This window comes from Diadema antillarum, unplaced genomic scaffold, assembly GCF_040938485.1.
Source record: "Diadema antillarum isolate AM-2024a unplaced genomic scaffold, OU_Dant_1.0 scf00000062, whole genome shotgun sequence".
Taxonomy (NCBI): domain Eukaryota; kingdom Metazoa; phylum Echinodermata; class Echinoidea; order Diadematoida; family Diadematidae; genus Diadema; species Diadema antillarum.
In genome coordinates this window covers 977,425-994,512 of record NW_027270951.1, presented here as the reverse complement: position 1 = coordinate 994,512, position 17,088 = coordinate 977,425, and the positions used below count along the sequence as shown (strand labels likewise).

The window sequence follows — 17,088 nt, the reverse complement described above, 5'->3', positions numbered from 1 at the left end:
AAGCGTTCGTTATTAGCACATTCTGTACGTGATTAATGCCAACTGTCAATGCAGTAGCATCATTCTCTCCAATATAATTGGAGTTGAAATTGAAGTGAATGGGCAGGGTTTTTTTAGAAATGGGAAGAGGGTTGTATGAAAAACAACTAATGACACTATTCCACCAAAAAGTGTTCGAGAAAAACTGCTGAAAACGCAAGTTCCTGTTGATATGATATAGAAAAAGACTTGTTCTTTCAGAAAATATGAACAGCTCAAGATTGGTTAAGTTGACCCATTTCATTTGTTTTCAGTCCTCACGCGAAATCTCTGTGTGCGACTTTTTGTTCGTTTTGTGGTGCACGGTCACATATGTGTGTGTAGGCCCTAGAAAAAAAAACATTCGTTTTGCTTGTACATTGTTTTGAATTGATCATAATGGATAGTTCTGGAATTCTAGTGTTACCATGTCCTTCCATGACATTCAATAACGAGGGTCTACATGCAAGTAGATGAGTGATTCTAAATTTATAAATGTAATCAATTTTATTTCATTTATACTTCGTAAATTAGATTTTTCTTTCAAAAAGTAATTCGCTACCATGGCAAGGGGAGAAGACTTCAGAGAATGATTACGTCTTTAATCGAAATTCAGTGACTAATTCGCCATCGTCATCTTTCGTCATTACATTTTAGTAATGTATAATTGGAAATAGATGTTTTTAAAAGTGATCCGTTATCATGAAAACGGAAGAAAGAATCAGGGAATTAAAGGAACTTCAATAACAATTAGAGTGGTAGTTTCATACACAAGTTGAATCACTTGTATACGTCATTGACCTGTATGATCGTGACCCTACATCACAATGCCACCGAAAAGTCACCAGACATGTCTTTTTAGTCGTGTGAAGAGCATATTCTGAATTAGTAGACTCCTAGATTTAAAAGTGGTATATTTCGCAATACAAATGGACTTTTCCTATCTTTTTGAATAAAAAAGGGTACACATTCTCGAAAAAACAAAAAAAAAGGTTTTATATTGAGAGAACAGGAATTGACGTTTAGGGTCTATTCAAGTGCACTCCATTTCACCACGTGGAACTCCGTGCAGTGATTGGGACTATAAAGGATAGAATGTAAAACTCGCTGGCAAGCATGCAGTGAAAGGAATATTTTAATCAAATTGAAATCTGGCACATTCAATTTGTATGTGCGTGACTACAAGCCGTATTACTATAAGTTCAAAAGTTATTTGTATTCAAACTGAAGTGTGTGTAAGGCTGTTAAACAATTAAAGGCGTCTCTTAGGCGTGAATAGTCCAACCATTCTACCAAAATGGTGTCAAAGAAAAACTGCGTAAAATTTCAATTTCCTATGTTGTTAAAATATCCCACCCTTAACCCATTTCCAACGGGAACTTGGTTACCTGTGTGTTAAGTCTTTGGAGATTTAAGAATTCAGTATGGAACGGGTTAATCATTAATAGAGATGATACATTATGTGTCAATGAAAGTGGTCAAATAAAGAGGCCAGCTTGCAGCACTGCAGGTTTGTTTGTGTTTAGGTTTTTCATTTACTTTTTTACGATCCATTACCTTCAACATGGCCACCTGTCGGATAACCTGGTCACTGTAACAAATTTAAAGACATCCATTTCTCTTTTCATATTCAACACATAACTCGCAGCGAAACCAATATCTTTAATATGAACAGAGAAAACATTAATGGATTGTGTTGGCTGGCCTTTGTGGGACTGACCAGGTTATCAGACAGGCGGCTAGTTAAAGGTTATAGATAATAAAAGGTTGAAGGAAAACCCTAAACACAAACCCAAAGTCGTACACGGCTAGCCTGTTTATTTGACCACTTTTATTGAAAAATCTCATTCATTTCAGGAAGTCATTCAGTGTTTCTTTGTGATAACGTTCAAACTTGAAAATAATGCAATTTGTCATTGTTTTCGTTGAAGCTACAGTGCTCAGTTATGCATAACATTTATGAACAAGAGAACAACATATTTTTTCCACAACCAACAATGCGCTTTCCATAGTTGACAGTTATGAAACAGTAGCGCTCTTAACGTTGGATTACTTTTTTTTATACTCCGAATATATATATATATATATATATATATATATATATATTACATGCATATATATGTATATTCATATATATTTACACTCAGCAACAAAAAAGAAAGAAAGTGAACTCTTTTACAAGTATACATTTTTCATAAAACATTTAGTTGAAAGCTAATTTATTATATACAATATTAAAGGTAATGAAAAAGGGATTTTAAAGACACACCTAATCACTCTATTCTACCAAAAATGTTCGAGATAAACTGCTAAAAATAAACACCCTTTCCTGCCCGTTTTATGATACCAAATTTTAGCATGATGTAAAAGAAGACCCGCTCTTTCAAAAAATATGAAAAAGTCAAGTTCGGCTAGGTTGACCCATTTCACTTATATATTTTCAGTCCTCACGCAAAATTAGTGTGTGCGACTTTATGTTCGTTTTGAGGTGCACGGTCACATATACAGTTTAAAAAAGATGAAATATAACATTAACACATTAAGTCGCACACACTGATTTTGTGTGAGGACTGAAAATAGGTGAAATGGGTCAACCAAGCCGATTTTGACTTTTTCATATTTTCTGGAAGAGCACGTCTTTTTCTACATTATGTTAACATTTGGGATCATAAAACGGGCAGGAAAGTGTGTTTTCTAGCATTTTATCTCGAACGTTTTTTTGGCAGAATAGTGTGATTATTGTCAAAGTGTGTCTTCAGAGTTCTCTTTTCCTTTCTTAAAAACCTTGTACACACTCACCACTTTCAACTCCAATAACCTTTGAAAGGATGATGTTGCTGCTTTAAAAGTTTGCATTGATTAAGGACAGAGTGTGTTAATAAGGCATGCTTAATTTCAGTTTGATCTGATAATCCCTTCATTGTTGTTACTCCGGCGGTTTACATTCTGTTTTTTGTCCCAATCATCGTACAGCTATATAGCACGGCTTGGTAAAGATTAAGCGCTTGAATAGACACTGTACTTCAGAGCCACTTTTCTCACTTCACACTTTTCCTGAGTGTGTGCTTCCTTTCCTATATTTAGATAGGTTAGGAGAGTCTGTTTACTTTGAGTTATACATCATTTTAAAGCTATAAGTCTGCCCTTTCAGAATATGCTCTTAACTAAAATTTCATGTCTGGCGACTTTTTGTTTGCTTTGTGGTGCAGGGTCACATATGTGACCGTGCACCTCAAAACGAACATAAAGTCGCACACACTGATTTTGCGTGAGGACTGAAAATAAGTGAAATGGGTCAACCTAGCCGAACTTGACTTTTTCATATTTTCTGAAAGAGCGGGTCTTCTTTTACATTATGCTAAAATTTGGTATCATAAAACGGGCAGGAAAGTGTGTTTTTTTAGCAGTTTACCTCGAACTTTTTTGGTCGAAAAGTGTGATTTGGTGTGTCTTTAGAATCCCTTTTTCATTTCTGAAAAATCTTGTCCACAATCTTCACTTTCAACTCTAATAACTTTTGAAAGGATAGAGCTACTGCTTTGAAAGTTGGCATTAATTATGGAAAGAATGTGTTAATGAGGCATGCTTAATTTCAGTTTAATCTGATAATCCCTTCATTGTTGCTACCCTGGTGGTTTACTTCCTGTTTTTTGTCCCATTCATCGCGCAGCCAGCACGGTTTGGTAAAGATTAAGCGCTTAATTAGACAATGTACTTCAGCGCCTCTTTTCTCAGTTCACACTTTTCCTGAGTTTGTGCTTTCTTTCCAATATCTAGATAGGTTAGGAGAGTCCATTTGATTTGAGTTATACATCATTTTAAAGCTTAAAGTCTGCTCTTTCAGAATATGGTCTTAACTAAAAATTCATGTCTGGCGACTTTTTGTTTGTTTTGAGGTGCAGGGTCACATATAATACAAGGGCTGACAAAGGTCATCATATAACAAAGTGGCAACATGTCAGACTTTTAGAATAGTCAGACTTTAGAATGAACCGCACATTTATTGTTTTTATTGCTATCATTATTACTATTATTATTATCGCTATCATTATTATCACTATAATTATTATTGTTCTTCTTCTTTATGTCATCACCATCCTCTACTTTTATTACTGTCATTATTATTACTATTTTTATCATTATCATCATGTTTTTTTTTTCTTACTTTACGATTCCTGATTAATATATGGAATGCATTTTTTCTTTTTTATTTCAGATGTAAGCAACAGTCTTAGTCTCTCGTCTGATACATATCTGAAGACTGCACTTCACACACACGCATACATGCACACACATTCACGAACAAACAAGCACACAAACAATGGCCGTCATCATTGCACTCATTTTAACGTAACTTAATGCAAAAGAGACTTTGACGGCAAAGCAGTGTGGGACACTTACTTGTGTTCGTGGTTAGTCTACTGAAACAACAGGATCAACATTTCAAAGAAACCAGCAACCCTCTTTGCTGAGTTTTGCGAGAGTTGAATCAGTCATGACCGACAGGGCGCAGAAGCTTCCAAGGCAGACCGATAAGGAAGGAGCGAATGCCCTATTAAAAGACAAAGGGCGACAAAATGAAGTGCCAACGTTGAATTCTAAAATAATGGCAAGGACATGTTCATCGAATATATGAGTGACGTTCGAAACTGATTAATCTTATATCAGCTGCTGCATCATCTTCTGCTAGTAATGGAAGTCTGAACTGAATAGAGATGACCAGATGTGAGTCTAACTCCTGTCGAACTATAGACTAACCAGCAGGTGATTCCTCTCCGCGACTCGTGTTTAAAAGCTTTTATTGCTTTTTCCCAAAGTGTTGCCATTATTCACTTTTTTTTTTTAAGATTACTGACATCCCTATACCAGCGTCAACCCGTGCTGCCATGCTGCCCTCTGTAGCTGACAACTCTAAAGTGTGTTTGTTTGTATGTGTTTTTTACATACCACAGTAAGTATGTAATGCACACAGACATACACCCACACATTAGACACACAAAACAATGTAGAACGTAACTGTTTTGGTACCTTAAGAGATGGCAATGAAAGATGTAAACTTACATCAAAATTCATTCGTTTCATTTACCTCGTAATAACTCGTAAATGCATTCTCACAAGCTGGCAATTTACGTGAAGAAATGGAACGGCGAATGCAAAACCTGCTCAGAATGTGGAATAATTACGAGGTATATTTACGAAGCAGCAGAAATAGTACAGGTTGGGTGTTTTCGTATCAGGGTGATTAGCCCCCCTCCCCCCCCCCCCCCCCCCCAGAACAATATTACCCCCGACTTAATACTGGTAAGTGGTAAGGTTAGTCTAATAGTAAAGATTAGGGTTAGGGTTAGGTTTTAGAGTATAAAGTTTGGGATAGGGTTATTATTAGGTTCAGGATTAGGATTAAAGCTAGGGTCAAGGGAAGGATCTAGGCTAATTGTCCAGGGGGTAACTGCCGTAAAACCGGTTTTCTTTGTCTTCATGTTCGTCTTGTTCTTGGAAGAACATTACAGGCTAACAAACAGTTTATACCTAAGAATGAATCTTTGACACTAAAAGTAGCCTACACTCACCCTTCGGTCAGGCGCAGCTGCAGCTCTGGTCCCGCACAGACAAAATGAAACTTCGAAGTGACGGAAGATGAGTTTCAAACTGATGCTGCACTGCCTTTTATCTGAAATATCCCTCCCTTTAGAGAACTTCATGACCGGTGTATTTCTCCACGCCCATTTTGCCCCCCCCCCCCATGTATCTGATGTGGTCAGATGTTTTACTTTGTCTGCCAGTTGTTAGCCTCTGATTGGTCGGAGCAGGGACAACATAAACAAAAGAAAAAGGTAGCCTTTGGTACACCATGGGCGTGCGAGAGTCCAGGGTGTTCTTCGCTCCTCCCACTGAAAGCTGCTGCCACAGCAACGCATGCGCACTAACGAGGAGCGAAAAATCATCAACAGGGAACGCTTTTAGTCAAGACACAAAGAGACCATGATGGCAAAGGGGGATCATTAACCCGGCCTGAACTTGTAAGTTTCCAAAAGCTTCCAAAAGCTTCCAAAAGTTGTATTTACATTGTGACGTCAGTGAAAGGTGTATTATGCTTTATTTTTGCTGCACTTTTTGGCAATCGCTCACCGCTGCCCGTGAATGTTAGTCATGATGCTTGTCTTGGCAGCCAAATTGGAAATTAAAATAGCGGGCGTTGCGTTTGTCAAACAAATCACATTATTCTATTTTTTAACTCATCGTGTTAAAATACCTGTTTGCAGCTAATTTCGGCGTCACTTATCACTTAGAACTTAAGATAGTGATTTTGACCTTTTCGTCGCGGCGGCCATCTTGGAATTCAAAATGGCGGCCATTTTATGTTTCCCAGACACTTTAAATTCATCTGTCATCACATTTAGCATGTCATAAGGCACTAGTGTACGAATTTTTGGTGCCATAAGTCATTTAGAATATGTTTTGTGATGGCGGCCATATTGGAACTCAAAATGGCGCTGACCCCATGGTCAGATCTCTTGGATCCGGCGATTTTTTTTTTTTAAATCAGCGCCCCAAAATACCCCTATATGCAAAAATTCATACATTCCTCCTAATGAGAGCATCTCGACAAATTTTTGCTACGTGTCTGCCCCACTATAAAGGTTAGGACCTCACTCATCCATAACACCCCCACCAGCCCCCCCCCCCCCATTGGCCTCCCCATCCCCCCCCCCACACCTAGAAAAAAAAAATGCGGAAAAGGCCATGAATTTAGTGCTTATTTACGTCGATGTAGGGCAATTTGCCAATCAGTTGCAATGGAATTATCTCGACGGAAGAATTTCATGAATTTGAAGATTTTGTTTGCAATCAAAATCTTGGTCATCGGGAGACACATTCCCTCTATGATAGCTGTTACGGCAACGATTTTTGCAGAAATTGCAGGTGGAAAACAAGACCATTTCTATCATATCAAAACACAGCAATTTCTGAGCACACAAAGCTCCCAATCCCCAGCGATGGGTGCTGATGTATTTGTAAACGTAAGATTCTGACACAACATTTTTCAGTGTTCTCTTACCTGGTTGACTTTTCTTTGCTGGTGGGTGGTAGGCAAAAGTCCAGGAGATATTGCCATTGTATCAATTGAGTGATAATTCACATTATAAAAAAAAAATAATAATACAACTCCATTTGTGACCATGCATCACAAAACCGACAAAAGTCGCAAGACATGGGTTTTTAATTAAGAACAGATTCTGAAAGAGCAGACTCTAAGCTTCAAAATGATGACTGTATAACTCAATTCAAATGTACTCTCCTACCCTATCTAAGCATAGCTAAAAAAAAAAAAAACCACACACACTCCGGAAAATGTGGACTGAGAAAATAGGCACTAAAGTACAAGGTATATTCAAACGCTTAATCTTGTGATCAAACCGTGCTATCCGTGCGATGAATGGGGCAAAAAAAAAAAAAACCCGACAACAACAACCCAAACATTATGTAAACCATCGGTGCAAAAACAATGACGGGATTACACCAGATTGAACTGAAATTGAATATACTTTATTAACTCATGCGATCCATGATTAATTTCCACTTTCAATCAGTAGCATCATTTTTTCTGAAGGCATTGAAAGTGAAGAGTTTGTGCAGGGTTTATAAGAAATGAAAAGGAGACACCACTATTTTACAAAAAAAAAAGGTGTTCGCGAAAACCTGTTAAAAACACAATTTCCCGTTTGTTTTAAGATTCCAAACTTTAGCATAATATAGAAGACTTGCTCTTTCAGAAAATATGAAGAACTCAAGAATGGCTACGTTGACCACCTCACCTATTTTCAGTCCTCACACAAAATCAGTGCGTGCGACTTTCGTTGGTTTCGTGATGCACGGTCACACTTGTATGCAATTAAACAACGACAAAAACATTACGTTGGGACTTACAACACATGCACTTTAAGTATCAAATCTTAATTTCCTTCGAGAAACATGTTCAATTACAGGGTCAAACTGTAATGTCTCTTGTGTGTGTGTGTTATTATTCGCATCATCCTCATCATCCCTTCGGACGGTCTGATACCAAGATCAACCTTCGCCACAAGCGAATTAGCTGAGGTGTCGTGTTGCGACTTCATAGGTGGCAAGAGTAACTGTGTATGCAGATAGCTAATTAATCGTGTCTAATTTGTATTGTAGTCATGCGACCGCTCTCGCATGTGGGTAAGAGACGACGCATCGTTGAATGACGACCAAGCAGACAATGGGCGCCACAAAGCAAAATTCAAAAGTTCAAAAGCGTACAGTGCCCACTCTCAATTACCCCCCCCCCCGTTGCTCACTCTATGTCTCCCCTCCCTCTCACTCTCTTTCTCTTCCTTTTCACTCATGCAATTTCCTCTAATGCTCTTCCGAAGGTCTCATTCATTCATAATTTGGGATACAATGTCAGTTATGTTCGAAAAGTAACCGCGCAGTACAGTGCTTTATGTTTTATCCATGCCTTTTATTATATTTCATGATTCCTGTTGACCCCCCAAGCTCTCAGATGTATTGCGCAGTTCATTTTATTTCAATTTAGTTCAGTTCAGTTATGAGATAAAAGAAGAAAGAGGAAGAGAGAGAGAGAGGGAGTGAAACAATGTGAAAAGAAGACAATAAAGATTAAATGGGACTATAAAGGGAATTCGTTCTTGATGCATGAGAGGTATTGTATTATGGTGATAGCTGGTATACACCAATCAATAATAGCAATGAAAGTGTCTACAAGGGAATAAATTATGGTAAAATATACCTTTAAGATGACAGTTTCATTGTTGCATTGAACATTAGTATAGTCTTTATTCCGGCGATTGAGTGTTCTGAATGTCAAAAGAGTTAACTGTTGAAAGGGGTAACCTATCTGTATCTCTTGACTTTACAGAAATGAAGAAACAAAGGATTAGTAATTCAAAGTATAATTGTGTTAATGGACTCTTGTTATGTTAGCTTACATTTACAGTAATCGTACAAACGCGTGATGGTACAGAACAACTACAGCTTTAATTCATCTTTTTGCAATACAATAAGTGTTTTGGTAACATTATACACACACACAAAGAGTACATGTAATATGAGAATAGCATAGCGTGCTGTTTGAAGAGGCAATAGGAAGTACACAGCAAAGTAACAAACAAACAAGCACAGATGTTGCCATGGCAATATTTCGCAACACGAGTACAGGCATTGCCAAGGAATAGAGGAACATGTTTCAGCAGGGGTTCTCCCTTTAAATATCGTGCCTGCGCTATATCGTATATGTGTTCAGAGTCACCTTCACCGAGATGGAGAAATAAATGAGCGGCAGATAATGGAGAACTGAATGCGCGTATATTGATGCACAGGCGGCTTGATGTCATTACGAACAATACCTTGATGGGTTTTTCCCTTTCTGTTCCCGCCATCCCTCCTCATGGATTGAGATGCACAAATAAGGGAGAAATGGCAGATTCTATTCATCCTCATTAACCACATGGATGACCCTCACCAGACTATAACCCCATATTGTATTGAAATCTTCCACAAATACCCTCGTTTGGCAAAAACAGAAAAAGAGAAAAATGAACCTTGAAGTTGATGCACGCTAAGGTTTTGCTGCCGCTGTTCCTCTTTTTTTTTTATGATGTTATCATTTATGTTATCATCAAACATTTGCAATAAACAACCAGCAAACCAAGATGTAGAAATGGATGTGGAGAATCGATCAATATTTTTCATGCCATCGGGACATCGCTTTCGCCAGGAAGAAAAAAAATCATCTTTAATGTGCCCGAATTCATTCATCATGTCGTTAATACTTCAAATGGTTTTCTTGAACGTAAATGTATATATTCGAAGAATTCAAACACTAAACATAAATGCATCTAATATATATATGCACTGAGAATGCATGTTGACTTGTTTTGATATAATAACCTGATCATCATTCATAAATTATGACCAACAGAATATTTGGATAAATGCAGTACGTTTCATAACAATTATTTTGTTATTTCTCTTCAGATTCCTTGGAAACGTGGAGCTAAAATTTTACTGAATCAAGATTCTCTATCGACGTCCACCTTAGCGTTGAAATAACTATGCTATCAAACCGCGACACGCTTCGTTCGCTGATTGGCACAGATGTCTGGAAATTCATTGTCAATGGATAGAGATAACCTAATTATCCTAATCCTTAATTTGTCACTACGTTTTTCATTTTGGACTGAGACACAGAAATGGTACCTGAGTGGGCTTGTTGACTCTATACAGAACTAAGTCAAGTTTGGATAGAATACTGAGGAAAACGCCTGACAATTCAAACGATAAGTGTCTGAGCACAGAACGGTTACCTGCAAAAATACATTGTGTAATAATGCAAATATATTCTCCACAAGGCTCGTTGTTTACTCTACATCAATCACGTTTAATAGCTGCATTTGGCTGAGAAAGAGGATCATCACTAGTGTATTTAACATGCTCTATTAAAGGAGACACATCTCTGCTTTACTGCCGGCAGAAAGGATTATTTAAACTTATTCGCTGAATGTTTTGCTCTTGTTGTGTGTGTGTGTGTGTTTCACCGAGAACATCCTCCCCAATCCTCTTGTTTAATCCTCCAGGTGTCTGATCGTCGAACTGCACATTCAAAATGAAGTGATTTTTATTCTCATATCATGAGTACATCATAGCGTAAAAATAAAAACCCAAACAAATATTTCTTAAAGTTTATGGAATCCAACATCAAATATGTTTTAGAGCTGAAGGTTGCCAATAAAAAAAAGCTCATAAAGTGTATAAAAAGAAAATGACACCAATTGTATTGTGTAATATGCAAACATATTCTCCACAAGGCTCGTTGTTTACTCTATATCAATCACGTTTTATAGCTGCATTTGGCTGAGAAAGAGGATCATCACTAGTGTATTTAACATGCTCTATTAAAGGAGACATGTTTCTGCTTTTGTAAACTGCCGGCAGAAAGGATTGTTTAAACTCATTCGCTCCATGTTTTGCTCTTGTTGTGTGTGTGTTTCTTTTTCACCGAGAACATCCTCCCCAGTCCTCTTGTTTAATCCTCCAGGTGTCTGATCGGCGAACTGCACATTCAAAATGAAGTGATTTTTATTCTCATATCATGAGTACATCATAGCGTAAAAATAAAAACCCAAACAAATATCTCTTAAAGTTTATGGAATCCAACATCAAATATGTTTTAGAGCTGAAGGTTTCCAATGAAAAAAGCTCATAAAGTGTATAAAAAGAAAATGACACCAATTGTATTAAGTGATATGCAAACATGTTCTCCACAAAGCTTGTTGTATACTCGATATCAAGTACGTTTTATAGGTTAATTTTGCTGAGAAAGAAGATCATCACTAGTGTATTTAACATGCTCTATTGTAGAAGAAATGTTTCTGCTTTACTGCCAGCAGAGAGGATTGTTTCAACTCATTCATTCCATGTGTTGTTATTGTGGTGGTGTATTTTTTTTTTACCGATAACCCCCCCCCCCCTCACACACACACACACAATCTTGTTTAATCCTCCAGGCATCGGTTCGTAAAATTGCACATTCAGAATGATATGATTTTTATTCTCATATCATTAGTACACTATAGCGTAAAAAACAACAACAAAGCAAATATCTCTTAAAGGTTTATGGAATCCAACATGTTTTAGAGCTGAAAGTTGCCAAGAGGAACGCAGATATATCGACTAATACAAGGTCGACCACTTTTGTTTGTTTAATAGATACTTTATTTTCTGCAAATCAATATATACACAAATTACATAATCATGAACATGGCAAACATACAAAGTATGTTTGAAACAGAGTCGTTTGACTTGCATAAACAACGATATAAAAGGAAATTAATGATATGTGACCCGCTACAACAAAATGATCCTAAAGTTGGGCGAGGTCGATTATTTGAAAATTGCATGACACAATTCCCTAATCTTTCTGCTTTGAATTGATATATAACACGTCTTATAAAAATAATCGGCTGCGGAGATATCAATGTTTAAAAAAGAGCATATCAAGACGTCTGGGAAATCACTGTTTCGAGAAAAGCGCCCTAAAAGTTCTCCTTGCGACGCAATCACAAACAAGAGACACGCAAGTCAGTATTCACCTCCGGACAATAGAAGTTAAGCCCTAGCAACCCCCGAAATGCTCATTCAAACACAGCGTCGGCGGTCTCCTCACCGACCAATCAGTGACCAGGATGTCAGGAGAAGCGGCTAGGCGTAGCGCAACCCGCCCGCACGCACCAGTCGACTGGGCAGTGTGCGAGCTTCACGCTTCGGTTAGCGGCAAGCAGCACACTGACCAATGAGATCACTCTGGTCGTTGTTAGGGGCGGAGCCTATGTGTGGCGCTCAATCCAAATGTTCGAACCAGTTTCTGCTTCGTTGAAACGCCAAAAAAACATGGCCCAGAAAAACGCTATTATTTGGTCTTTCCTTTCATCATTTTGCTTCAAAATTTCGACAGATGATAGAAGACATGTCAGACCCTAATAATATGCCAAATTCAGAAAATCGTAAGTTTTGACCAATTTTGATGCTCTAACTTCAAACTCGATTTTCACGGCTTCGACCGTACGCGACTTTAGGACCATTTTGTTGTAGCGGGTCACATATTATATTACATTATGCATGTCTATGCAGCTGGGATTACAATAACAATATAAAACAGAGGACCGCCATTGTAAGCATTGCTTGAAAAGATGGCCGGCCCGAGGAAAAGGTAGGGACGTATTAAATTCGTAACAATACAAGTTCCGCTGCGAAGATAGCAGGGGAAAATAAACTCTGATGTGTGATGGTATAGTGAATGTGCGTGCAAGTGCTTGAAAGTGCATAGGGGCAGATAGGCTGGAATTTAGAATAATAAAATTGGTTTGCTGGAAGAGAGAGCGACTTACGATGCTGCTATCGGGAGACCAACATGAGTCATATAAATTATTCGTGCTTAATTCGTATTTGAAGTGTACTGTAGTAAAATATGTTTCCTTAAGTTTGCTTTGAATGAAAACAAGGAGGCACACTCTTTCAACTCCTCAGGAAGAGTGTTCCATGTATCCGGACCGTGATGTCTAATTGACTTTTGAGCAAGTAAAAGCCTTGGATTACTTAAATGAAACTTATGGGAACGACGGGTAGGGTACGGGTGAATTATGGTCATTGGTTACTAGGGCATTATGGAAAATTGTAATAAATTTCGAATGTGTTTATACAAAATATGGCAGTTAGGTATAAATGTATATCATAAACATCGGCGTTATTATCATTATCATCATCATCATTATCATAACTGTGACTGTCATGATTATCATCATCATTAGCAGCAGCAGCATTAACATCACCGTCATTTCTCATCAACATCGTTGTTATAATTATCATTCTTATCGTTATCATCATAATCGTCACTATCATTTACATCATCATTATCACTATCATTGTCAGTATCGTCATCATCAAGGACATCAATATTCCTACCCCTTGAATGACTTAAATCACTTCGCGATACTTTGATTGCTTCAAAATCCATTAGAATGACATCTCAGTGAAGTGACTTTACACAGATACTTCCAGAGGCTGAATAAAGACTAGTTGCGATAGTGGACTTTCTCATGAATGAATAATGAAGCATTCAAACCCTGGCCATTGTTCATTACCATTGTCAGGGTGTTAACCACACACTCCCATACACACCCATTGACCCCTGTGCAAAGTGAAAGTTTTGTACTGAGGGTTGAAAATAGAACAAAATCTGGAACTTAAGTATGAAATTAATCCTGGATTTCATGAAACTGATTTATGCTTTCATACACTCAGCAAAAAAAGAAAGTAAACACATTTTCGAGTTCATATTTTTCATAGAAGATTTTGATGAAAACCAATGTATTATATACCATATTAAAGGTCATTTAATTGTCTATCAAGCTAGTAGATTAATACAAAAGGAAATCTTATGCATGGGTGAAAACATTCGTTTTTGTCCTCCAAAGCACAAAAGTAAAAATTGCAAGAATTGACATGTTGCCTTTTAATTGCAAATGCCCCTCACGATAACAATGGCAACAAAAGACCAGTTTAACACAATGAGAGACATGAATAAAATAGCAAATATAAGGTTTTCTTCTCTTTATCTCTTTATAACCTCCAACAAAAACAAAATTGGAAAGTAAAGAGGGAAAATAAGAATTTTCTGTCAACTCAAACTTCAAATGATATAGGGAGTAATATGCATAAATATGGTTAAATGAACAGATTTTTTTTTCATTTCATTTCTTTAAAGAATTCATAACACAAATTCAAGAACTAAACATTATTGACAATTTTCTAATTTCAAAAAAGAAACAACTAAAATTTCTGCCATTTTTGTTAATTATTGCTTCGTTTCTTATTTCATTTGAATTCAGTTTTGACAGAAGACTCTTCATTTTCCTCCATTATTTTTAGCCTGATCTTTTGGGCTTTAAAGATATCATAGAGATCATAAGTTTATTTTCGCAAGTTAATTCATGTTGCTTTTTGTGTGGAATTTTTTGTTTGTTCTCATTGTTATATGGAAGAGCGCCTACACATGAATGACAACTTGCTTAGTTTTGCAATTTTTACTTTGTGCCCTGGAAGAGAAAAACAAAGGTGTTCACTCATGCGTAAAGTTGTCCTTTTTATTGACCTACCGGGTTGATAGCCAATTAAATTATCTTTGATATGATGTATAATACATTAACTTTTAGCCAAATATTGTATGAGAAATATAATCTCGAAAAAGTGTTTACTTTCTTTTTTTTGCTGAGTGTATTGAAACCACCTCCAACATAATTGTACACTATTCAGCTATCACTCATATCAATGACAGTGTTATCTGATATATAGTTTTTGAATTATTAAGGATTAAAAGTGGGAAATGTTTTTTTAACTCCTAGTTCTTATGTTTTCTCTTATGATTGTATCACTTGTCTGCGGAGACATCCATCTAGACACAGGTCAGCAACAGAATAAATTGACTGTATGTTTCACAAATATACGTGCTCTTTGCTCAAACTGGGAACTCTTTTTGATCCCGACCTCATATTTTTTGTGTATCAGAAGCCTTCTAAAATAGCACGATTGATGGCGATCTTATTTCTTTTTATTGCGCCTGCTTACTCCTTTATCAGACGCGACCGACCAGACGATTCTAGTTGAGGTGGTATTTGATGTACTCAAATGATGCCTTTACTGCCACAAGAAAGCCTACAAAATATGAAAGCTTACATCATAAATTAATCTGCCTGAAGATTTATTTACCTGGCCGTTGTTCTGGGTGACCTCAATGCCCACCATGAAGAGTTGGTAGGAAACACAAAGACGGATGTCCATGGTGAATCTGCATTCGACTTTGCTACAAACAACAACCTCCATCACCTTGTAGATGGCCCCACTAGAATTGGAAGGGACGGAAGCTGTTCCGAACTGGACCTACCCCTAACTACTTCCCCTGAAAATCATGTAATATCAGTTGTCCCTCCCCCATCCCCCACCCCCATCTTCTGACCACTGTGCGGTTATGAATTTACAGTAGCTAACTACAGATTTCAAGCTACATGCAAACCTAGCAAGCGCTAAATCTTGTTGTACGACAAAGCTGATTGGGATGGTATGCCCTCTTTTCTATCTGAAGCTGATTCCTCCCTTTCAAAGGCACATAGTGCTGATACTGCAGCTTTGAACAGTGTGAAAGACAACATTGGCAATGTTATGAACCTTTAATACCATCCAGAACTACCAAACACAAGTACTCGGATAAACAATGGTACGTTTGCAGATGTCATGATGCTGTCAAATCCAAACAGAAGGCTTACAAATGGTGGCAAAAGAACCGCACAAATGAACTCTTTGTCCTTTACATGAAATCTAAATCTTAATGTCAGCGCACTATACCCAGCGGGTGTTGTTCGTTATTCCGAAGGTTCGCTATTCCGAAGGTTCGTTATTCCGAAAGGTCGTTAATCCGAAAAACGCAAATTCCCTATACCTACAGGTTCGATAATCGGAAAATGAAAAAGGGTTCGTTAATCCGAAAATTTGTGGCGTTATTCCGAAGGTTCTTTATTCCGAAGATTGGTCAATCCGAAATTGAAATTCGGAACAACGAACCTTCAGAATAACGAATCTTAGGAATAAAGAGCCTTCAGAATATCGAACCTTCGGAATAACGAGCTGTAACCATACCCAGCACTCGTTTTCAATTCTCACATCACCTGGAGCAGGACCTCTTTGTGTGCCAACAAGTAAACAATGGTAGAAACGGTCAAATCTATATCTGATAGCCAAACAAAAGAAGTGAAAAGTGATAGCGGACAGATCTTCAATAATCCTGAAGACAGAGCTGAGCTCCCTGAACAACACCTACGCTAGAAATGCTCATCTTGACGTCAAATGACAAGGGCAAAGTTCCTCCCAAGTTGAACTTAAAAACTGATGAATCCATCAATTCTCTACCACCAGATTATGGTCTATAGGGTTCTCCTCTAGAAACTCCGTGATCATGACATATCCACTGCGACTGGTCTAGATGGTATGTCAGCCACGGTACTTAAGAACTGCGCGCCAGAGCTCGCACCTGTCCTTTCAAAGCTCTTCGAGATATCCTAGAACGGCAAATCCATGTCTCCAGAGCGGAAAATTGTTCATGTTGTAGCTGTGCCTAAAAGAAAGGGGGCGGGGGACAAATAAGATCTATCCAACTACAGACCCACATCCCCATTTTCTATGATCTCAAAAGTAATGGAGAGCATGATTGGCGACCAAATTCGGAAACATTTTGAAAGACAACAACTTCTGAGCGATGAACAATTTGGGTTCGGGGAAAAGATTCACTGTTGGCATGCTTTCATGTATCACCCATATGGTGGGACGACACCTTAGACTCTTAACAGGAAGTCAGGATTAGCTCTAGACATCAAGAAAGCTTTCGACAGTGTTTGACACCAAGACCTTTTAACCAAATTATCATCTCTTGGCATACACGGAGACATACCAATATGGACGGATTTCATCATTCTTGGA

General features: G+C 37.7%; 1 protein-coding gene across 1 annotated transcript in view; it reads right to left on the bottom strand.

Moving 5' to 3' along the window:
* The window catches only part of LOC139716171 (phenolphthiocerol/phthiocerol polyketide synthase subunit C-like), a 40,393-nt gene extending 24,994 nt beyond the window's left edge, over positions 1-15,399 (bottom strand). The window contains exon 1 of the mRNA XM_071627732.1: positions 15,328-15,399. Within this exon, the coding sequence (XP_071483833.1) occupies positions 15,328-15,399 (72 nt within the window). The remainder of the gene's footprint in view (positions 1-15,327) is intronic.
* Between the last annotated feature and the right edge of the window lie 1,689 nt (positions 15,400-17,088).